The 23,414-nt window shown below is 35.5% G+C and overlaps 2 protein-coding genes across 2 annotated transcripts; both read left to right on the top strand.

Annotated features, from left to right (window-relative positions):
- LOC104899959 (hypothetical protein) lies at positions 1–3,339 on the top strand. The gene is made up of 2 exons (XM_010687256.4): positions 1–979; positions 2,773–3,339. The coding sequence occupies exons 1-2, from the start codon at positions 116–118 to the stop codon at positions 3,070–3,072; spliced, it is 1,164 nt and encodes a 387-aa protein (XP_010685558.1). The 5' UTR covers positions 1–115; the 3' UTR covers positions 3,073–3,339.
- Positions 3,340–11,715: 8,376 nt separating this feature from the next.
- Positions 11,716–22,240, top strand: LOC104899958 (hypothetical protein). Its single transcript, XM_010687255.4, has 11 exons — positions 11,716–12,713; positions 14,901–14,926; positions 16,073–16,192; positions 17,708–17,802; positions 18,167–18,414; positions 18,872–18,942; positions 19,904–19,960; positions 20,801–20,868; positions 20,962–21,068; positions 21,175–21,245; positions 21,823–22,240. Exons 1-11 carry the CDS (start codon positions 12,164–12,166, stop codon positions 21,949–21,951), a joined length of 1,542 nt encoding a protein of 513 aa, XP_010685557.1. The 5' UTR covers positions 11,716–12,163; the 3' UTR covers positions 21,952–22,240.
- The last annotated feature ends 1,174 nt before the right edge of the window (positions 22,241–23,414 follow it).

Below are 23,414 nucleotides of genomic sequence, written 5' to 3'. Positions count from 1 at the left end.
TAGAAACCAAAAACAAATAGTACACTTTTATCTAATTTTGAATGAAATTCCAATTTCCACCCAATTTCTTTCTCTTTCTTTGAGAAGTCCCAACAAACTAGCAAAGCTCCAAAAAATGGGACTCTCCCGCCGTGGCTTGGTGGTTGGCAACTACTGCCATGATGTCCTCCTCCAAGACGACGTCGTGATAGGAGAATCCTTAGGTGGTGCAGCTTCTTTCATCTCCAACATTTTCTCTCTCCTCTCAATTCCCTGCGATTACATTTCAATAGTTGGTTCTGATTTCAATTACAATCACATCATTTTAACCCCACCAATTATTTCTCCCACCTCAAAAACAACCCTTTTTCATGCCCATTTTTCCTCAAATAACCCAACTATTAATGGGCAACCCATTTCAGATCGGACCCTTAAACGGGTCATTGCATGTGACCCGATTAAACCCAGTGAGTTACCCAGTTGTAACTCGGGTAAAAGATTTGATTTTGGGATGGCGGTTGGTGTAGGAGGTGAAATATTGGCTGAAACTTTGGAGAAATTAATTGAGATATGTGATGTTGTGTTTGTTGATGTACAAGGGTTGATTAGAGAATTTGATGAAGTTGATGGTAGTGTTAGATTAATTAAGCTTAATGAGACAAAATTTTACCCTCTATTATCAAGAATTGGGTTTTTAAAGGCTTCTGCTGAAGAAGCAGAGTTTTTGGATGTTGAGGAAATCAGGAAGTTGTGTTGTGTGGTGGTAACTTATGGAGAGAAAGGATGTAAAGTGTTTAGGAAAGATGGAGAGGTTGAGATTTCGCCGTTTTCGACGATTCAGATTGATCCTACTGGTGCTGGGGATAGCTTCTTAGGAGGGTTTGTTGCTGGACTTGTTCTAGGATTGCTTCTTCCTGATGCTGCATTGTTGGGAAACTTTTTTGGGTCTTTGACTGTTTCTCAATTTGGCTTGCCTAACTTTGATCCTAACTTGTTGCAGGTTTGTTTTTTGACCTTGCATGTTGTTCTTTTTAAGTAATTTTGATTCCAAGGTGTTTGTTCTTGTTATTTGGGGTGTTTTGAGCTTGGATGCTTGTTACATGAATGTTTTTGTTGGGTTATAGATTTTTTTTTATCCGTATGAGCTACGAAGGCAGTACAAAGTACAAACAAGGGAAGGGGGGATTTGAATGTGTGACCTATCGTTTACAGCACCTTAATCTTAACCACTAGGCTAAGACATCCTTGGTTTTGTTGGGTTATAGATGATTTGGTTGTATCCTTTTTTTTTTATATGAACTTGTTCCTGTATCAGTTTATTGTGTTTAGTTTGATGTTTTGTTGTTTGTGGTTCTGTGTAACATGACTAAATAATAGCGTACCTTTTATGAATTTGACTCCATTTCTCTGGTTAGTAACTTTTGGTTGGAGATATTGTATGTTCATAGAAATGAAGCTAGGAAATTTGATTTGCAAGACTTCAATATGGCTAGAGATCAAATACACAAGGCTGAGAATTATGAATTGCTTTGGGTGCTATGATTAATTTCTGTTTGGGAAGAGAAGTTATGAGTAATTTCTCTCCCAGTTTCTGCTTTTACCTTGTTATTCTGAATCTATTTTCGCTTTGTGGTTGGGCTTTGGATTTTAGAGATGATGGCATATATAAAACTAGTATCTATGTCACTGATGAGTTATTATTGACACTGATCCTGATCCTCTGTGCTATCTTGAGGGCTGTTTGTAATATCAAATTCAATTGCTCTAAATGCACAATGCCATAGAAAAGAAAGGCTTTTCGATCAAACTGTCAAGTGTGGATTCTGTTTTTTGATGAGATCTGGTGCTATCTGTATAGCACTAAAGCCTGGCCTTTTTACGTTAATGCTTTATGATACCATTTTCATTTATGTAATTCGTTTCACCTCAGCCCTTAGGTACTTGTGTGAGATTCTTGACACTTTGCCATGGATATGTATATGTAGACACTTCTCTTTGGACTAAAACATGGAATTTTTCATGGAATAGTTGAGTCTTACACTTAGACAACTACCATATCTTATACAAGTTCTAGAGTCAACATATGATTTCATTTGTGTCATGTTAATAATTGTTAAAGTGCATGATCTGATGCGTATCATCGATGGAAATTTCCTGTTTAGCAGCAATACTTGGCCATTGGTACCCCCCGCCCCCTCTTATATTTTTCTGGACATATAAGTACGACTGACTACTATAACGAATGTTTCTAGAGTTCTGGTTTTTACACATGAAACATATGCTAAAACAATTAGAGTCACATATTCACGATTTCATTTTCAAACTGTTGTGCATGTCATAGTTTCAATAACACTCATTAGAAGTGAAACAGAAACAGTATCCCTCGTATTAAGCATCAACTATTATCATTTCGTACTTTTAATCATTTAGTCCCTCTGCCAATTTTGTTGCAACAAATGGTTTAGGCACAATTTTTTCAAGGAAATGAGAAGGCAACGAGAAAAAATGGGTGGGTGCGTGTTTACCAATAAGGGTATGTCCCAACTTAATTGGGACATCCCAAATAGTATTTGCGGGAACTAAATTGGGATGGACGAAATGATATAGCAGCTGATGCTTCATTTTTTCCTTACTACTGATTTGTGGTATCTTTTTGCTTCTCATTCGCACATCTGAGATGTTTGCTGATGCTCCACTTTTGGTATATGGTTCTATCATTTCTCTCCTTTATTTCCCGGAGAAGAATAGATAGGCAAGACAATTATTACAATACTATCCTTTTTTGATTCTCAGAGAGTCAAAGATGAGGTGCAAAAGAGATCTTTGCAATGTGCTCAACACCAAGTTGGAGCTGAAAATGAGCTTTGGTTTTCAAAATCACCCGGCCACGAGCAATTCCACGCGTCCCTTAATGCTGTCAGACTAGCATTTTCTTTGACGAAACAGGAACGTAGATGGGATCTGGAAGATATGCGTAGTCTTACAACTACAGTGGTAAATCATCAGATTATAAAACATCAATGTAGTGGGGAGAAGTTCTCGCGTGATCCTGTATATGATGAAGCAATCGAACAGATTGAAGGTACACCATGATAGACACAAACTCATACTCCTTTCTCCATTAATTTGTTTTCCATCTTTTTGTTGTGCTTTAATCGTGTTTTGAATATCTCGAATTAGATAGATCGTACTCACCGGAAGATCACTAAGTTCATTAGTTAGGAATTTTGTAGTGGAAGCTGAATCCCGTTTCTTTCTTGTAATTTGTAAATGTCAAATGTCCTTTGAGGTGTTATGATGCTGCCACTTCTGATTTTCCTGAAGTTTCATGTTTATTCTATATAAGATGATTTACAGGTACTCTCTTTGTTCCCATTTTAATCTTTTTGGAGGCAATGTTTACAATCTCTGTTGCACGTCTTTTATACTCTATATCTTTTAGAAGTACTATTTATTTGTATGTAAAAGTTGTAAAATGTTGTAATATTGAATATACACATAGATAATGTTCTTGCGTATATATTGGGAAGGCCTTAGTGATGGTGAAATCCGTGTTTGGATCCTCTAGAGTTGTAAAATAACACTGTAAGGTAGAGTTTGAGCAATATCAACCATTTAATAAAAAATCAATGACTAACATATTCTCTTTCTTATCTCATCAAAATCCACCCCAAAATCTTCCCCTTCCACCAATATAAGCCCTTGATTTTAAAATGTATAGTTCAGATACTCAGATACAACTTACCTTAGGTAGTGTTTGGGAATGAGCATTTCATTTGAAATGATTCATTTGAAATTTGTATTCTCAAATCATGGAATCTAAAATTAAATTCATTGTTTGATAAACTTAAAAATTTCAAATTTAGGATTTCAAATCTATCTTCATTGTTTGGCTTACCATAGAATTTACAGAGATGAGATTGAATAGTTAGAAGTTAGAGATTCATTAATGAAGGGAAAAAAAAAACTAAGAGATTCGTTAATGGAGGAGAGAAAGCTAGGGTTTATAATTGAGGGGAGAGAAAGTTAGGAATATGTTGAACATTTAAAGAGGAAAGTAGAAAATAGTTAGGGTTTAGAATTTGCAAATGACACCCTTGCACATGGAATTTGAGAATTCTTAAAATTGGGCTATTATTATAAAGGTTGGAATTTGGTTGGAATTGGGCCAATTCCAATTTCAAATTTCTGGATTTCCCAAACATGTCATTTTGTCTAATTTCACATTTAGAAATGAAATGTTCATTCCCAAACATAGCATTATAGAATTTCACTAAAATTCTAGAGAATCTAGACTCGTGAAATCCATATTGAGCGATGATTAAACCTGGTTACTGCTACATATTACATGGAACTTAGGCTATGTTCAGTTCACCTTATTTTTGCTTATTTCATATCTAATTAGATCAGATCAGAAAAAATAAGTTCAGATCAGTTCAGATAATGTTTATATTTAAAAATCATTATTACTACTTCCTCCGTTTCGTTTTAAATGAAACGTTTGCTTTTTCACGCAACCCAACGCGCTTCTTTAGTCATTAATATCTATAGTTGTGTACGCGTAAAAAATATAAAAAAGTTATAATTTGATAGTATGCATCGAGACGAATCTAACAAGATCCCACTTGACTATGTTTTTCTTTATATAATAGCGATAAATTGGAGTCAAAATTGATCAATGAATAGTGTCATTTCATCCAATGTTTCATTTAAAACAGAACGGAGGAAGTATTAAATATCTTTCACTACATATTACTAAAAATTATAATAATTGAATATTAATAAAGTACTCATTGAGACGAATCAAACAAGACCCCACATGACTATATTTATTCTTATATATTGAGAAAAATCTAAAAGATAAGATCTTGTAAATCAAATAAGATCAGTTCAGATCAGATCAGATAAGTTCAGATCAGAAAATTTCACGTGAACTAAACATAGCCTAGGGTTCTTATCTGTGATGGCTGCCTTATCATTTTCGAACTCCACGTAAGCACACTTATGTCTCATGCGAAGAGAAACCTTGCCGAATGGCTCAAAGTGCCTCCTCAAGTCGTTCGCACAAGTCCCACTTGCGTAATTAGAAAATTTTAGCACTTTTGTAGCAGCAGATCGTCGTGCAACACAACAGGGGGCAGCTTGGGCGAAAACAGAATTTGGGCTTCGGCCTCGCTTTTTGTCGGAATTTGTGTACAAAATTTCAGCAATCCCACCCTCCAATTTGTCACCAACATTAGTTTCACAAACCAATGTGAATTTCTGTGTTAAGACAGAGAAGAAACTCAGTGATTCACAAACTAAACTCAGTTAATTTCGGTTTTTTGATTCTGTAAAAGCACATTAAACAACAGTTTCCAATCTAACTTCATGACTACCATCAGAACATCCAAAATGCAATTTGTATTGACAATAACCCAAGGGAATCCTGTCACAAGTAGAATCACACCTCTAACCACTCAATTTGTGCACATTAAGAGCAAAGTACCAACATTCAGGGATAAAAAACCAACGCCAACACTCAAGCAAGAATACCAGCATTCAACGAAAGAAACCAACACCGAGGGCCAAAATCACTACATTGAGGGCCACAAATCCAATATTCAGAGCCAAAAAAAACCCAAGATTAAGGGCAACAAACACATAATTAGAGAAAAAATCAACAATCAGGGGCACAAGACCAACTTTGAGGGTCACAATCACACCATCGAAACATCACCAACAAATCAACAATTCCCAAAGCCAACAAAAAGAACTATTATTTGAACCTAAAAACCAAGAATGGAACCCAACAAAATTGCAAATTCAAAACCTACAAACCCTAAACATGAAAGCCAGCAAAACCAACATTTCCAACAAAACAAAGCCAAGCAAAGGCACAAATCCAAGCCTTTTTGCCATGTTTTTAGCCATATTATCAATGATAAATCCACAAAAAATCAATCAAAGTGATAGTGCAAACAATTGGAGTACGGGACTCTCTAAAAACACAATATCAACTTAGGAAAAGCACATTGCATATATACAAAGCCAATATACAAGAGTCAAATACTCAATTTGTGCAATATCTCAATCAAATCTTCAAATCCATCTTTCGCTTCTTTATTTTTTGAATTTAAATATGAATTAAAAACAAGAATTTGATTTCTGATAAATTACTTATTATAAAGATAGGAAATTAAATTCCTTCAAATATTCACCGAACTTAAAACTCTCCTATACATTTGCTATGAAAATTTAATTGAAACTTACACTACGCAATATTACTTATTGAAAGAAAGTTACCTTCTTTGGGATATCACGTAACATCGATCGATCCAATGCTGGCATATCCTCCATTGCCAAAGCACACAGGTAGTTGAAGGATGTAATGAATGCAATTTCCCCAGATTTTTGTCTTCGAAACATCCAAATTGACGATACCTTTGCACCGTATCGCGATAGCACTAACGCCATGATCAGTAATTGATGTGCAGGAACTCAAATTGACACAGGAAAGATGATGATAGTATCTTGGAATACATTCAAGAGCATAATATGTTATCTTAAGACATCCAGATAAGTTTATTGTCTTCAACCTCTCGCACTCAACGAGTCCAATCAATTGATCATCGATGTTTTTGCATGAAAACATAAAAGCAGACAATTATCAATAATGATTTTCACTATAAGCTTCTGCACATAGTCACCGACTTTTTTCTTGACTACTCTAAGATCTTTGTTTTTCAGATTTTTGAACATAGAGAGATCGAGAGGTTTGCAATTCATACACTTGTCTGATTGCAAATAATAGGACAGTTGATGACGATCCATTAAAATTGAGCTTGAAAAACAGAAGAAAAGAAAACGATTAATGAAAATAACTATTGACCCAGAAATTGGAAACTGATAAAATTTGTGGCGCACACGGAAGTTTTGATGGACCCGAATAGTATCATAAAATTGCATTTTTATTGATAATTAATTGTACAATTGTGTTTGTGAGAGCTCATGTCTCTCATTCACCTTGGTAGAACCCTTTGTTTCTACCTTTCCTAATATCTTGTGTAGAGCTCACTTGTTTGGCTCCCTTTCTAACTCATGTACATATTACATATTTATAGTTGTTGTATCCCAACTTCTAGATTTTTCTTTCAAATACAAATATCTTAGATTTTTCACAAGATAATTCTAGATACACATTAGATATTTTTCTCACATTTTTCATCAATATTTAGAATTTTCTAGATTTATCTCCAACACTCCCCCTTAATCTAGAAAATTTTTGTACTTCATCATGCTTCTTCCAAAGGTCTCTTCAAAGTCTTGTTGATGCACTTGTCATCAACTATCTCCAAACTTGATTCTTGAAATTTTCTTCTCGTTCTTGTCCACGTCGTACCTACGTCACCAACCACCTTGATCTTCCATTTTATTCTTTCCATATTATTGTTGATTATCACTTCCTTGTGGTGGTATCCTTGTTACCAACCATCCTACCTTTGTTTTTTCATCACATTTTCTTGATCTTTAATGTTTTGTGTTGGTACTCATGTTACCAACTTACTCCCCCTAATATGAACTTTTTCATTTTTCTTCTTCACATATCTTTCTTAACATACAAGTATATGATCTAGCACAAATAATACAAGTCCTTTTTCAAGTTTAAAGCAAATTATTCTAGACTCAAAAACTAAAATGGACTTTATTATATGCACTTCATCACCCAAGCATCTCTTTCTTACATGGGCGATTGGGGTACTATACACGTCTCAAACTCTCAACTAAACAAAACAAAGAAAAAACCTATTGTCTAATTGATCTTTTCTAATTCTCAAGATTTCCCCCTATTTTTTTTTTACTTCCTCCGCGTTCTAAAAGTTGTACTCAAAGAATTTAGTAGGCTTGTCTATGCAGAACTTCGAGCGTTATTAATAGGCTGTTGTACACCTGTCAAAAATAATTCTTGCAAAATCTTTTAACAACGTAATAGGGTAAGTAGGGTCGAATTCACAGATAGATGGTCGTTTTAATCTAACTTCTAAGGTATGAAAAAACTAAACAAGAAAAGGAATATTGAAAGTAAGTTTCTAAACTATGAAAATCAAACTAAAAGGATTTAGGGTAATGGTTCACCATGTTTATAACTATAATATATCAAAATATCATCAATAGTTCAATTAATCAGATAGTTAAAGCATAGGTTAATCGTACGGCCGGGTCTTAACATTCTCAAATTAACATATGAATTACGATCGCTAACATAATTAGATTTGCTAATTGTAGGTAAGCCTTTTAATAGTACTATCTCCCAATCCATGATTCGATATTAGCAATATTTAATCAGACAATTGATTAGATTGCAAGATTAACAATAAAAGACTAATCAATTAGAGATATCAATGACTAACGTAACCATCACTACCATCAATGACGATTCATAGTATATAAACATGCCTTCCCAAACCCTATAAAAAAACTATTCAACCATGAAATAAATAATAAAAATTACATCTATAAAGGAAAACATAATTAAAATAAATCAATGAAAAAAAACATTTGGACTCATGAATTAATCAAGATGAACAAAAAACTAGGGTTTACTAAAAAAATTTGAGAGGAAAAGGATTAAGAAAACTAAAATAAATTTATGAATAAAATAACGTAATGTGAGAGTGAGAGGAGAGAGGAAGAGTCCTCCTAATCTAAATAATATTTAATCACCTAATATGACTAGGAAAGTAATTTACAAGATAAGAAAAGTCTCGAATAAATCATTAAATGGGCGGATTAGTGATCCGCGCGTACGATAGCGAATTCCGGCAGAAACACTTCCAACTTTGAAAAGGCATAACTCCTTGACTAGAAGTCTGCTCGGGGTGTTATCTTTGGAAAGCTCTTCAAGTCTAGTTTCCAAATTTGATGGAATTATTTGATTTTAAGAAGGACATCAAAAGTTATGATCATAAGAGTGAATGTGACTCCTTTTTTTCACATTTCTTTTAATGATTTTCCGCTTTGTTTTCTCCCAAACTCGTACTATAAAACATCCACGACGATCCTTATGCAATGCACCTTCGTTCGAAATGCCCCTGATCCTCAAATTTAGCTAATCATACTCCAAATACGTTCTCAATACCCGGAATTCATCAAAAACAAGAAAACATATTGAATAAGAGTAGAATAACATAACTTAAGAACATAACGCGATAATGAACCTAAATATGAATCTAAATGCTCTAAAATGTAACCTAAATACACCTAAAAACTATATATAAATATAACACATCAATTATTATCTTTAATTATGTCTAAATAAAAACTAACAAGAGCTTTTAATTTGTGACACTGTTTTCATTATTACATATTACAAATTACAAGAGTTAGTAAATAATTTGAACAGTGTCAAAAGTTAATAAAAGTTAATATGGTGCAATTATGAAAAACCACATGAAGTAGTTTATTGCAAAAGAGTTTCATTGTCATATGAAGTAATTAAAGCAAGACATACATGCTACTTTTGCTATGAGTATAAGTGTTTATAATCATCCAGGTAAAATAGATTTCTACAAAAAAGTTGATATAAAATAGAGAGGAGATATGAGATAGAAGTTTACAAAAGAGTTGATATAAAATAGGGAGGAGATATGAGATAGTTGTTAGCATTGTATTGTACATTTGTACTTGACCCTGACAATGAAGAACTTATTATGTGAGAAAACATACTTCCTTTATTTGCTTCTTTTCTAATCTTCACATGTTGTAGCTTAGCACCGTTCTTAATTAGGGATGGGCATTGGGCAAGGGTCGGGTCTGGCCGGACCCTGGACCCGGACCCTAAATTTTTTTCGAGACCCAGACCCAGACCCGGACCCTAAGGGTCTGAAAAAATTGGACCCTGACCCAGACCCTTAGGGTCTGCAGGGTCTGGAGGGTCTAGAGGGTCCAAGCCTAAATTTTCTTTATTAACCCTAATTTTCTACAAATTCAACTCAAACGAAATACATATAAACAAATAAACTGAAATTCATACATATAAACTGAAAAACGAAACAAAAAATGAAACAAATCAGTTTGAAACAAACAAATACCACATTTCAAATTAGTTTGAAACAAACAAATACCACATCAATTTGAAATTTAACAAATAAATCAGAGAAACAAATCAGTAAGAACTTCGAAGAGTGAAATTAACAATTTCATACAAAGAATATTCGAAAAAACAAAGAGAAGGATCGAAGAATCAAAGAGAAATATAAAGAGAACTGAAAAAATTAAAGAGAAATACCTGGAGCAGCGTGAAACCGGCGGCGAAGTCGAAGCAAACCGGCGGCGAAGTCGAAGGAAACCGACGGCGAAGTCGAAGGAAACCGGTGAGTGGAGGGCTGGAGGCGTCTCACTCTTTTCGTCCTTCTCTTTGGACAACTGCGTCTCACTCTCACTCTTTGGCTTTAGGGTTTAAAAAAAAATCAGCTTTTTTTTTTAAAAAAAAGGTTAAAATTTATATATTACATATGTTTAGGGTCTAGGGTCGGGTCTGGATCTACAACATTGGGACCCGGTCCCGGACATGCAAAAAATTACTTGGACCCAGACCCGGACCCGGACCCTAAGGGTCTGAAAAAGTTGGACCCAGACCCTAAAATTAGGGTCGGGTCCAACAGGGTCCGGGGCGGGTCTTGGACCCATGCCCATCCCTATTCTTAATCCTTATGGAGTAGGAATTTGACTGTTTGTGAGCCTTTAGGTACTATCTTATTTAATAACACTTTATTTTGACTATTGTTTGTGATCTATTCATAAGGAAAATATACCGTCCGATAAAATTTAGTTAGATTTGTTTCAACATATATTACTAGCCTTTCTATGTATCGATGCATGTGTCGGTTCACTCGGTTGCTTAGGTTTGTTCTTAAATTTTATTTAAATATTTTAAAAGTGTAATTTACAATCATTATAGTATAAACTAATGTAATTTATGAAGTGTTTAGAAATTGTGATAAACATTTAGATGTAAAGTCTTATAGTCAAATTAAATTTGAAAAAGTTTTTTTTTATTGAGTAACCATTTTTCTCATAAAAATTATGTCAACCTACTTTGTTAATGCTTATTTCGTTAATTATTGAAATTTCAAGGAGACACAATACATGACCTCATCTTCAAATAAGGAAAGAATATAATTGTAGAAAATCTGAATATGCAAATTATATATTTAGCTAAGGAAAAAAAAAAAGACTTTCATAGTTCTAATAATACGAAGAAGAAGTACAACAAATCTGGAAATATGTATTATGATTGCAGATGATGTGGTGAAGTTTGACGGCAAAACAATGAATTAGATGTGCAGTTTTGAAATTTCACTTTCTTTCTTTAAATAAAAATTATTTTAATTGAAAAGATTAATAACCATAGATTTAGATGGATGCTTGAGATTAGCCGAACTCTACATCCTTAAAACTCTAGAAAATTTGGACTCTCTTGAATACGAAGATACTTGACTTGTAGTCCATTAGAGTTCCTCCCAAATCCTAACACTATTTTTTCCAAATAAATTTCCACTTTCAAATATTATGATACTAATCAATAATCATTATTATAATAGGATTGGGACAACTATTTTTGCTATATAACTATTCACTTTCTACACAACGCAAACTCACAAATTCACAATTAGCAAATTCAAATTAGGGTAACCGAGATTATTGGCCATATTTTTGTAGAAGATAAATAAATCTCGAACAGCTACTTCTACAATTTACAGCATAAAATTTGAGATTTGATTAGAAATTACTTCTATTAACGTCAACTTCTTCCGAAAAAAAAAAGGAAAAAGAAAAGAAAACCTTCAATAATGGCTGCTAACCTTCACCACCAACCCCTGCAATCCACATCATCTTTCACTTCCTTTACCAATTTCCCCCAATTCGATTTCTCAATTAGGGTTTCCACATCTTCGATTCTCCTTTCTTCTCGTAATTTGCCACCTCGTTAGTCTTTATTTTTGATTAGTTTTGTTATATTTTCGATTTGACGGTTTTCAACGAGCTTTAAACCCTAAGATTTGGTCGTTTGTGGTCAAATCGAGTTTGATCAATTCAATTGTTGTTTGTTGTGCAAATTCAACTGTTTTTCGACGCATTAGAAAAGCAGAATTCAGTGTTTTCGATTTGAGTTTTGTGTTGAAAAGATAAATTGAGGAAAAATATGAGGAATTCAAAGAGGAAGAAGAAGAGAGCGCAGCAAAGTAGTAATGTTTCTGAAAACACCAAAATTAATGGTGAAAGTGAGCAACAAAAGATGATAAATAGTTTGGTGGAAGTATTTTCATATGCTACAATTGAAGAAGTGGAAGCAGTTTTTAAGGAGGTAAACGGTGATCCAAACAAAGCAGCTGAGATTTTAAGTGGTTTACCTGATAATTCTGAGGCTTTTCAAGCTAGTTGTTCGAGTTCGAATAAAAGTTTTGGATTGGATTCTAATTCTTCTGAGGGTTTTGTGGAATCAAACAGTTCTTCTGATAGCTTTAGTAGTAGGAGTTCCAGGGGGAATAGAGGGAGGAAGTTGGTGGCAACTACCGGAACTGTTTCGACTCTTATAGGGAAAGATTATGTACCTTCGAGTTCGAGGAAGGAGGCGGTGAAGGAAAAAGGATATGGTGGTGCCAAGGTTAATGTAGAGGAGGCAGAGCAATTTCTCTGCTCTATGCTTGGAGATGACTGTGAACTCAGCATGGGTGTTGTTAGAGATGTGCTATGTGAGATTTCTGTACTTTTAAAGCTATATTGATGCTATTGCTGAATGTTGTTTGTTCTTACCTTTATTTGTTTACTTGAATTGTTGGACTGATTGATTGTACGATACTATTTGACTGGATAAATGATTAATGGAAGGGTTGCTTTTTGGTGTGATTGTTGTATATTTATATCTATTGGGTTTCAAGTGAAATCCCTATCCCTCTGTTCTTGATTGAGATGGTTTTGATTGGAAAATAGTGTCTTGAGGTTGATGTGTTTGTGCAGTATTCCTTGTTAGTTGCAAGACTTGCAACTTGATCAGTGTTTTGGGTGTTCTTTTGATTGCACAAGGTTGTTTATGAACCTTTTAAAAACTTCAAAACTTTAATTTTCATATGCCATACCTTTGGAGTTTCCAGATGGCTAGAAGTTATTATATGATAGAGGTTTTATGCTTGTTTTCTCGATCTAGTTTATAGTTCAAGTTATTATATGTAATATTTATAGACTAGCTTTAAGATTGAGGGTGCACCTTTTTTTTTTTTTGCTTGAATTTTACTATCAGAACTTATTGGCTTTGACTTTACTTATTGGAACTTACTTGAAAATATTAGAATTTATTATAGTTGTAGTTTCAACTTGGGTAGCCCTCACCAACCATGAGCTTAACTTATTTAATTCAGAACTTGTTAGCCTAACATTAACTTATATGAATATATTTTCCGTGAGTATAACCTGAAACTGATACCATTCAGTAATAGTATCGTTTTGAGGTAGCTTTAAAAGATAGAGCTAATGTTTTGGAAAAACTACAAGAAATTGCTTTTGTAGGTATAGACAATATTGTCATAATCATCTTTTTCTATTACTATTATAATAGTACGATATTGTTGTCGTTATATTAATGGCGAAGTAGGTGTGAAATGAGATAGTTGGTCCAAAGGAGAAGTAAGTATTAGTAAAATATCGGTGGGACCATGCCAAAAACAAAGTGATCAAAGTTCAAAATAATATGGGTCAAATGGAAAAGGCAAATGTTCAAACTACTTTGGCATGAAGGGAGTATTATCTAAGGATAGAGAGAGTAAATGCTTATGATGGGATCATGATCACCCTCATAAGGGCATGGGTGAGTTAGTGCTTAAATGTTTGCTCATGGCATTTTCTCTACCTCTTCTTGCCTTGGTACTCCTTTTTTGGATAACCTAGCCAAATTATTGCCTTGGAATTGCAAGGGTTATTAAAACCATGCAGAGGAATCGTGAGGTCCTTAGGCATTCGAGTTTCACTAATATTTGTAATACTCTAGCTGACATACTCATTAATGCTATGTCCATCATGGCTTACTTCAGTTTTTCCCCAAGGTGGATCTTCCCTAAGGTGGATCTTGAAATATTTTATGTAAATTACTGGGATGTATTCACTCTTTTCTTGGCAATATTTGGCACATTTTGGCCTTTGACACTATTTTCATACAACACTTTGACCATCTGGTATTGTTTATGCATAAGGAAAACCATAGCCATGTGCAATCTTGGTTCATTGGTGCCAAACAGTCGATGTTTATGTTCAAAATACTAACTTTTATGATTTATAATCGTGTGCATTTAAAGATGTTAATAGTCAATGGTGGGCAATATTTGTGCATTTGCAGACGTGCCTAGTCAAAATTGCCTATTTTTTGAAAAAAAAAACTTGACGGAGTAATGTTGAGTCATTTTGCGATTTAAACTATTCTCGTCCCTGGAGCTTATCTTATATTTTAAAAACTGGCGAGTGGGATTGGAGCACATTTCTTAGTCTTATACTTATACTGTGTCTTCTGTTTCTTTGGGGAAGGTTGTGAGGGAAGGATTTTACATATTAATCATGGGTTTGGATGATATGGAGCCTCTTTGTAATTGTTTGTTTTGATGCTTGACTAACATAGTGAATATCTGAAAGGAGCCTTCCATGATCTTAAAATATGATAATTGATTGAAGTTCCTAATTTCATCTTAGGATACTAACAAGGTGGTTACTTTACTTTTATATCTCCTTTCATTATTTGTTATGGCTGTTATTCACGAATGTATAACTCTTTTGGGGTATGACATTTGTGATGTCAAGTTAGTGGCTCTCATGCCTTCTCCTTTGGGGTGTCTAATGATTACCCTTGATAATTGTAGACATCATATGCTGATAATTATGCAATTTTGTCGTTGCAGGTAGCTGTGGATTTGATGTTGAAAAGGTATCCTTTGCATCATAATTCAACATACTGTATTCAGAGTGATGCGCTACGCCTGTGGCAGCCTTCTGTTAAACTGTTAATTTATTGTATTGCATCGAGTCCCTTAAAATTGTCACTTTCACGATACCACAGAGAAGAAAAATTAGTTGAATCTCGGATAAGATTTCGTCCTTCAGTTATAGTCTACTGTTCTTGAAGTTCAACTTTGCTGTGAATCTCTCATATTCTTTGACCCTGTATTGAAACACATGTAGACATGTTGACCTAATGGAACATAATTGTGATAGCCTACTAGGCTTTTTTGGGGGGGGGGGGTACTGCATTTGATGTTTCTAGCATTAGACACATCATTTTTTAACTCCTGATGTAGTAATATTCCCACAAGGCTGCAAGTTCTGATATATTAGTATTACGAAACAATTGCATCAATTTGATGAAGCTGTTTCTTCATAGAAGATTTGCATGAGCATTAGGGCAGTGCCTCAGTCGTTGCGCTCCATCCAACCACATTATAAAGGTTTTATTAGTTCCCGGTGACCACAATATTAGGCTGCGACATCTGCAAAACTTTTGGATTACCCGTGAAGTGGCTTCACTGCCGTCTCCATCACGAATGAACTGAGATTTTGTTTCTTCTTTTTGTATATTTTTCCAAAGTTCAACTGAATATATGATCTGCATTTTATTTCTTTTTTTTTAGTTAGGGAGTATTATATAGCTTCTACCATGTTGGCTACATCTTTTTTGGATGGCTTTTTAATCTTTCATATAAAGGGGGGAGGGTTTGTTTTGGGGGGAGAAATTCGATATTGGAAAATATTGCATTTCCCGAAGGTTTATGAAGGTTGTTAGTTACCCTTGAATGTCAATCTCTTTCCTTTAAAGAAAGTAAGAGCTCTCTATTAACTTTTCTATGGTCCTATCCTGTTCACGACATGCACTATGTATTCTCTCTATCTGTCTCTGTCTCTTTTCTGTCTGCTTTTTATTTAGTTTTTTCTTATTAAATGCACTTTTTCTGGTATCAGTTATTGAAGTTGATACATAATAAGTAGATGGGACTTTCATGAGGTTTATTTGTTAAATGTCACATGACAGTTTGAGACTTCTGTAAATTTGTTCTTATCGATCTTTTTAATCTTGCAGGCGTTAGAAGTGTTGCTTGATTTATCTGCTCCTCAATGTGAATCATCTGGGAGTGATAAGTACTCTAGCTCTGGTTCAAGCAATGCCGAATATCCGAGAAATATAGATTTTATTGACGATGTGAGTGATTTTTACCTTCTATTCTGAAGGCTCGTGCCTGCTTGTCAATTTAGTTGCTTTCTTTTTTATGTTTACTTTTGATTAGTGGGTGTCCGAAATCCAAATAGCACTTCTTAGTGAGGTCTTTATTGCATTCTCATTTCATGATAGAAGGATCATGTTTTCCTGCCAATTTTATTGCCTCCCTTCTTCTTTTTGGTACTTTTAGATTCGTAGGCACTAGAACATTTATTCACATATAAAGAAATAGTGAAATTTGTATTGTTTGTTAAAATATAGAATATCATATTGTTTGTGTGGAGGGAAGTCCTAACTCCTAACTGAAGCTTTCTCTGATTCATCTCCTTTGGTACTTCAAATATCTTTCGTACTGTTTCTGCCATTGGATGGATAAAATCTGCCAACTTTAATCCCCCTCCCGACGCTCTCTTTCCAAGGAACAGCATTATCGTTGTTTAGATCCCCACCATTTCTTATTTTGAATTGCTTTTGCCGGTCTTTGAAATAAATTTCTGGCCTTTTGCTAATAGCGGTTAGGACTAAGTATGTATTTAATGTTTGCACGACAAAGGCCCCTTGAGCTGACATCAGCTTAAGCGACTACCATGCTCTAACCTCAGTTTAGAGAAAGTTAAGGTTCCTTGTTTTAAGTAAGTGAATTGCGGCATGGGTTCTGGGACTTCTACTTCCACCCACCAGAGGCTTGATGTAGTCTGCATTATTGTTGGTCTTTTTATCTTTCCCACTAGAGCAGGGTCTGGGAGGTACTCACAAAGTATTAGGGAGGCTCTTTTCGGAAGGCAAGGAATGTTTTCTGGAATAATGTGGGAGTTTGTTGTTTCTATTTTGGACACAGACAAAGCAAGCGAGAAGCAGAATAATCATCAAACTTTTCCAAGTTCTCTACACTACCTGTATATTGTCAAATTATCATGTAAACTATGTTACCTAGGTACCTGTTTTAGACATGGATACATAATTAAATATGCTTTAGTGTTTGACTCGACTATTCTATGAATTTTTTTTCATCATTTTGGCTAAAAATAAAGTGTCAAATTGTCATTATCCATGTTGAAATGTCTATTATTCGACTTGGGACTTGAGATAAAACCGAATGTCCGAGTAACATAGCGTAGGAGTTGAATTGGTGTAGCCGCTTAGAATTGCTTTAGCATTCTGTTACATTGTTTGCAAATTCTATGTCTGTATTCTGTAATTAACCATTACTAGTTTTTATGCACACAATGTGTGCGAAAATACGTAATTTTAAATTGTTGACGGTTTTCTTTTTGTAATGCTTTTTTTATTTTTTTACTTTTTTAATTAATTAGGTAGTTTTCTTTTCTATTTTTACTTTTTTAAAAAAAAATTAAAGTAAGTAGTTACTTTTTTTTTCTTTTTTCTATTTTTTGGTGTCCTACGTGACATATAGAATAGAGATTCACTTCTTTTACTTAATAGCTATGTAGCAGCGATATATATTGATATGTTCTTCTGTTTGCTTGTCTATAATAGTTTTGGCAGCTGAGTGATAAGGGCTATGATACGAATTCATATTCCTCTGAAAGTGACGTTCCCGACAATGTACGGCTGCTTGACTTTAATGGCAGGTATTTGCGTCATTCCTTACTAGTTCCCCTCACCCCGAGCAAAGGGATAGCGACTTCGTCATCAACTTATCGTTACAGAACTTTTAGGCGATTTTTCTAGGAGATGCCAGTATCCCAGGGGTATTGTCCTCTATGTATTCAGTTCTGCGTCCTATGACCAGAGTATGAACAAAGTCTACTTGAATATCGATAAAAAAAAGCAGTATGATAAAAGTTGAATGGCTGTTTGTGATCCATTATCTAGTTTTTATGTATACTTCATGATCCTTTGTACCAGTTCATTCTGTCTTCTTGTCTGTGTCTTCTATAGCATTTGCTTATTTTGCTAGTTGTATTTGATTAAGATGATATTTTACAACTTCAGGAGTTATGCAGAAGCTCTAGTTTCCTCGTCTGATTCTTCAAGTAAGCCGACTGCAGCAAGTCTTAGAACTGATGGGTCTGAGCTGCCACAACAAGTTTTAGAATCTTTATTCAATATCCCTAAGAGTTCGAAGCACGATCCAGGTGCCATGAGCTGGAGGAATGTTGTGAAGCAATTGGAGTCTTTTGCACAGAAGCGAGTCCAACTTGTTCCTTCTGGATTTATTGCACAGGAGTTGAAGACCCAAGGTATATTAATTCTTAGCTGTCTGGCATTTTATTGTCTGGAGACTGGAATCGATAGCGTTTATACCTTCTATCAGGGTGGGGGATGTGGTGGTAACTGTATTCCACTAGTTTCATCGCTTTTTTGTGTGTGCCTATCTCTGTCCATCTCCTGAAATATTTCAAGCTCTACCCCAATTTACTGATATGTTCAGAAGTTTTTGCATGCCTTACTCTATCTGGTGGTTGGTGTGTGTTGCATGAACATTGAGTCAACGTCCTCATATACTCCAGTTTGCTCTTGACAATAATAGACAATATGCCTTTGTTTTGAATGGCTAAAGTTTGATATCTGCTGCTTGATTTCTTGACATTATATTGTCAATTCTGATACCTTGTGTACTGTTTTCACTTCTGTGAATCTCCTATTTATTCATCTCTCTTTTGGATGTGTATTTCTTCTCATTTACTTGGCAAAAAGGCAAGGAGTATCAGGTGTTTAGGGAAACAGCACGACAGCAATGGGATAAAATGAGAACCTGCTACCAACAGGTTTCCCCCTTTCTTTCTTTTCTTTTTTTTACCTAAAAAAATCATTACACTGGGAAGGACAATTGATGAGTGGAATATTTTCTGGGTGTCCATACAATTTGATGTTGACAATAAACTGGGTATATAGCTGCTTGCTAATAGTTGATATAAATAGCCCTTGAAATATTCTGTATTATATTTGAGAAAAAAAACCTGTCATATTGGGGCAGATCTCCATCCTAAACCGTGCTGGAGCTAGGACTCTCTGTACTGATCAACATTAATTGGCAGAGCACTTGGAAGTTTGTTGTTCCCGTAAATATCGAAATTTCACTACATATGGGACCTGGGAATATCAATTTGAGGGGAATACTTGTCCAAACTTGCAGTTTGTATATGCTTTTCTTTTAGAAAAAAATTGGCTTGAAATACCTAGTAAACAAATTATTTCTCATATTTGAGAATTGATTGAAGAAATTCACTGTTGATTTTGAAGCCATGGCTTTGGAGATTGTCCATTACCTCACACAGGTCTCTGTGGCCTTTTTAAGGTTTAAACTACCCACAAACTCAGTGAAGTAAATAAAGAAGTTTCTAATGTCATGAGAACTTAAAAGATGATTTTGTAATATCACTTCTTGCAAATAACTACCCAATTTTTTTTGCAAAGAACTTCCTCAAAATATTTTTTCCTCTATCATGATAATGATACTTTAAGCTGTAATTGGTGTTGTCTCCCCCCCTTCCCTCCGGGGGGTGGGGGGGGGGGGGATATTCTCTTCATTTTGTCAACCAGGAGAATTTGTGATGATTAACTGATTACTAGCTTTAGTACGCAATTTAGATTCATATGATTAACTAGAGGTTTTCCGTTCTTTTTTGTAAAACTTTTACTGAAGATGGTATATCATGAGTGTCACCTTGTGTTGAAGGCTTGAGCTTATTTTAATGTAAGTACTGATTGAAGGAACATTATGTGTAGGCTGCTACTGCATATTCCAGTGGAGAAAAGAACTATGCTACTCACATGTCTGAGCAGGTGCCTCTCGCCTTTAACTCTCTTAGTTTCCCCCCTCCCCCTTACCCCAAAAAAAGACAAAAGTAAACAGCTCGTCTGAAAGTAGAGGTATCTTTTATGACATGCAAATGCGTTAACTATTATTGTATGGTGACTGTAAATTCTTTGAAATGTAAGCTATGGGTTGTACTGAAGTAAGGTTCTGTGTTCCTTCATCTCATGCGATCTGCTGGAAATTGGAATAAAGAATGATATAACTACCTTCTGCCTCTTTGATCATTTTGTAGCTTTCTTGTGGACTAAGTGTATTTAAAAGAACGACAGATGCTTTAATTTAAGGTTATGTTCTTGCTAAATATCCGTGAAAGTATGACCATACCTTGTTTTCTTTAACATGATTTTTATTATGTTACATAACTAAGGGATATCTAGTGGCTTTGATAGGTTATTTTGAGCTCTACTTTGGTTAGGTGTGTGCCTTTACCTCTCATCTTAAGTACAGGTCCCAAGATTCCTATCGTCTGGGTGCACCTCCCTTGAAGTTCTCAGTAAGGGTTTGAACAAATTATCTTGAATAAAAAGAGCTATTTGGAGCTCATTACTCTAGCCTTGTGTGAAGGATGATATAGAAGGGAGTGAGATATGAACAGTGGCCTCCTGTTGTGTGAAGCTGCTTCTGTTATTCTTGTATATCTCTGTCTTAGATAGACTTTAATGTGACAAACCATGATTAGTGTGCTCTTTTTTTCAGTAGCTAAGCTATGAGCAGAATAGTGCGTCGTTTATTCATGACATAGAGTGTGGATCCGTTATGTGTCTGGTGAATTTTTCTGGTCCTTACATCATATTATGTTTTGTCAGGGTAAATTGTACAGAAAAATGGCTCAAGAAGCAGATGAAAAAGCAAGCATGCAAATTTTTAAGGCCAGGTTGCTTCATCATATAACCATGCAGTATATGAAATACTCATTTCATTTTTTGTCTGCTTGTTGCAACATTCTAAGCTATCGTTAAATTTGCAGGAACAAGGCGATAGAAAATGTTTTGACAATTGATTTGCATGGGCAACACGTCAAACCAGCCATGAGGCTTGTAAAGCTTCATCTTTTATTTGGAACATACATTTCATGTGAGCATTTTCCTTTTTTCCTCTACTTTTACCTTGTCTTCATGGATTGCTATGTTTTTTTTTTTGGATTTTTCATTAATATTTCAAAATTTATTTTCTGCTGTAGCTGTGCAATATTTGCGGATAATTACAGGATGCGGGTCTAGTGGTCTTGGGAAGTCGATGCTCAAACAGTCGGTATGGTCTTGCAGCTTAGTTATGTATTTATATATGTGCAAATAGTGCACCAGGTGCTAGTATAGATTGCTAGTTTGTTGTCTTTGATCCGCATGATAATATGAAAGTTTAATGTCAAAAAGATTGGTAGAAAACGGTTTGCTGATGCTAAATTTCCTCCACTCTGATTGAGACAAACACACTGGGTGGCACCCTGTTTGAATAACAACAATGGAGGGAAAGGTAGGGAAGGGAGGGAATAAAAGGAAGGGAAGAGTGAGCTTGCAAACATCTTTCCCGTAAGCTAACAGTTTTTTTTAATTGTGTTGAAAAGATGGTGGATTATGTTTCTGGCAAATATATTTAGTTTTCTTGCTATTGAAAGATTAAGGTTCAGTAATGTTCTGAACTTTATGCTAACATTTTTCCACTGATGGAGGTTGTCAGGGTCCATGTTTTAGGTTTATTTCCAATGATAGTTTCTTTAGCTGTTGAATTATTCTGTAAAACTATTCATGAGGTACCATTTTTTTTTCAAAGCAAACATCTTTTGAGTTTTGCCTTTGGAGTAATTCTGCAACAATTGACATTGATACAGGTAGTGAACCTTCTAAAGAATGAAGGAATTGAGTGGAGGGAAGAGAACCAGGGAACAGTGCTCATTAGACTTGATGAACCGAAAGAATTCAGCTTCCTCGATTCTGGAAGTGACGGTGATTCTGATTAAGAGTTGAAAGCACTCGATATCCAGAGCAAAGTTGTAAAAAAAACTAACTGTAGCCTTCTGCAAGACTTTATAGGATTGATTCATCTGCAGCAATTTTGTAGATGTTCTACTGACTTAAAACTTGTATTTATTGTTTGGGATGGCAGGAAAATAGAAGTAGGATTAGCCTTAGGCGAGTCTAATACAGCATACTTCGGTTGAGAGGACTATTTTCCAGGCTATCCAGCATTTGCTATTCTTGTGTAAATTTATCAGATCAATGTCAATACATTTTCCAATCAGTCATTCACTCTGTTGCGTTTGATGTTTTAAGTACTCTATTACTATTGTAAATTTTAGAAGACAAGAAAGCACGAAGGCAGATCAAATACATGTATGATTTTTTTTTTTTTTTTTTTGACTACAAGGAAATTTGCATTAATGAAAAGTTGGAGTACAACCTAATGGTAATACTACCAAACGAAACAAAACCAAGAAACAACTAACACTATGAAAAACGACACTAACGCGTACAAACAACTTAACATAAACACGAACAAGTAAAAGTCCAGTCCGAATAAAGTTTGTCATGAGCGATGAGGAGTGAAGGAGGATATGAGAGGAAATCTGTTGAAGTATACAACTCTGCCGATCTTCATAGAGAGATTGCCGTACAACTGCTAGTAGATCCCAATGTCCACTAGACACTAAATCCCAAGGTCCTTGATGAGCCTCCTGGGATTCTCCTGATTCGACGAACAAAGAAGTCACGTTCGAGAGTGACTTCGAACCCTGCTGCGAAGGTATTCGAAATTCAGTCACATTAGACTGAAACCCGAAAAACGAGGTGGAGGTCTTGACGTGTCTCAAATCAAGTTGGGGGGCCTCCCACAAGATGCGTTTTTTAGGTGTGATGACACATGAAGTCATCACGAGAATTTGGGGCGAGTTAGATTGGTGAACGTCGCCCCACTGACAGATTCGAAGATCCAAAGTGACAATCCCAAAGCCAGAAGACCGACAATCAACAGAGCGGAAATAAACAAACGTGAAAGTAAAGAAAACGGAAACGACCACCCGACACATAGAACCACGCTGGCAAAAACACTGCACCCTACGCTTCCTTGGCACGCTAACTAAACTAACTCCAACTACACTAGTGGGGGGACGGGAAAGGGATACGCGACTACACCTAAACCTAACCAGGGGACTGGGAAGGGGGAACTTAGCCTAAACTACCTTTAGAGGGGGACCGGAAAGGGGAGACGCTTGACCAGGGAAGCTGGGGTGGGCCACGCAGACGAGCCAAAACGGGGGGTGGGAGACAGAGGGATGAAGAAACAAACACGAACAGGGGAAAAAGGAAGGGGGCCTTACCGAACAGGGGGGGGGGAATCGCTCGGACAACTACAACGACGACGGACTGGGGAACAACGACAACTACGTTCGACGCAACGACTACGACAACTACGGCAGAACGACCG

This window comes from Beta vulgaris, chromosome 7 (genome assembly GCF_026745355.1).
Source record: "Beta vulgaris subsp. vulgaris cultivar EL10 chromosome 7, EL10.2, whole genome shotgun sequence".
Taxonomy (NCBI): Eukaryota; Viridiplantae; Streptophyta; class Magnoliopsida; order Caryophyllales; family Amaranthaceae; genus Beta; species Beta vulgaris.
Note: the sequence above shows the minus strand (reverse complement) of the source record. Positions and strands in the feature narration are given on the sequence as shown.

Bases quoted from the DNA above. Each gene is read 5' to 3' on its own strand.
- LOC104899959 (XM_010687256.4), top strand. From the start codon at position 116: ATGGGACTCTCCCGCCGTGGCTTGGTGGTTGGCAACTACTGCCATGAT. The intron at 980-2,772 runs GTTTGTTTTTTG...TTTGATTCTCAG, and splicing joins TTGATCCTAACTTGTTGCAG to AGAGTCAAAGATGAGGTGCA.
- LOC104899958 (XM_010687255.4), top strand. From the start codon at position 12,164: ATGAGGAATTCAAAGAGGAAGAAGAAGAGAGCGCAGCAAAGTAGTAAT. The intron at 19,961-20,800 runs GTGCCTCTCGCC...ATGTTTTGTCAG, and splicing joins CTACTCACATGTCTGAGCAG to GGTAAATTGTACAGAAAAAT. The intron at 20,869-20,961 runs GTTGCTTCATCA...TTAAATTTGCAG, and splicing joins ATGCAAATTTTTAAGGCCAG to GAACAAGGCGATAGAAAATG.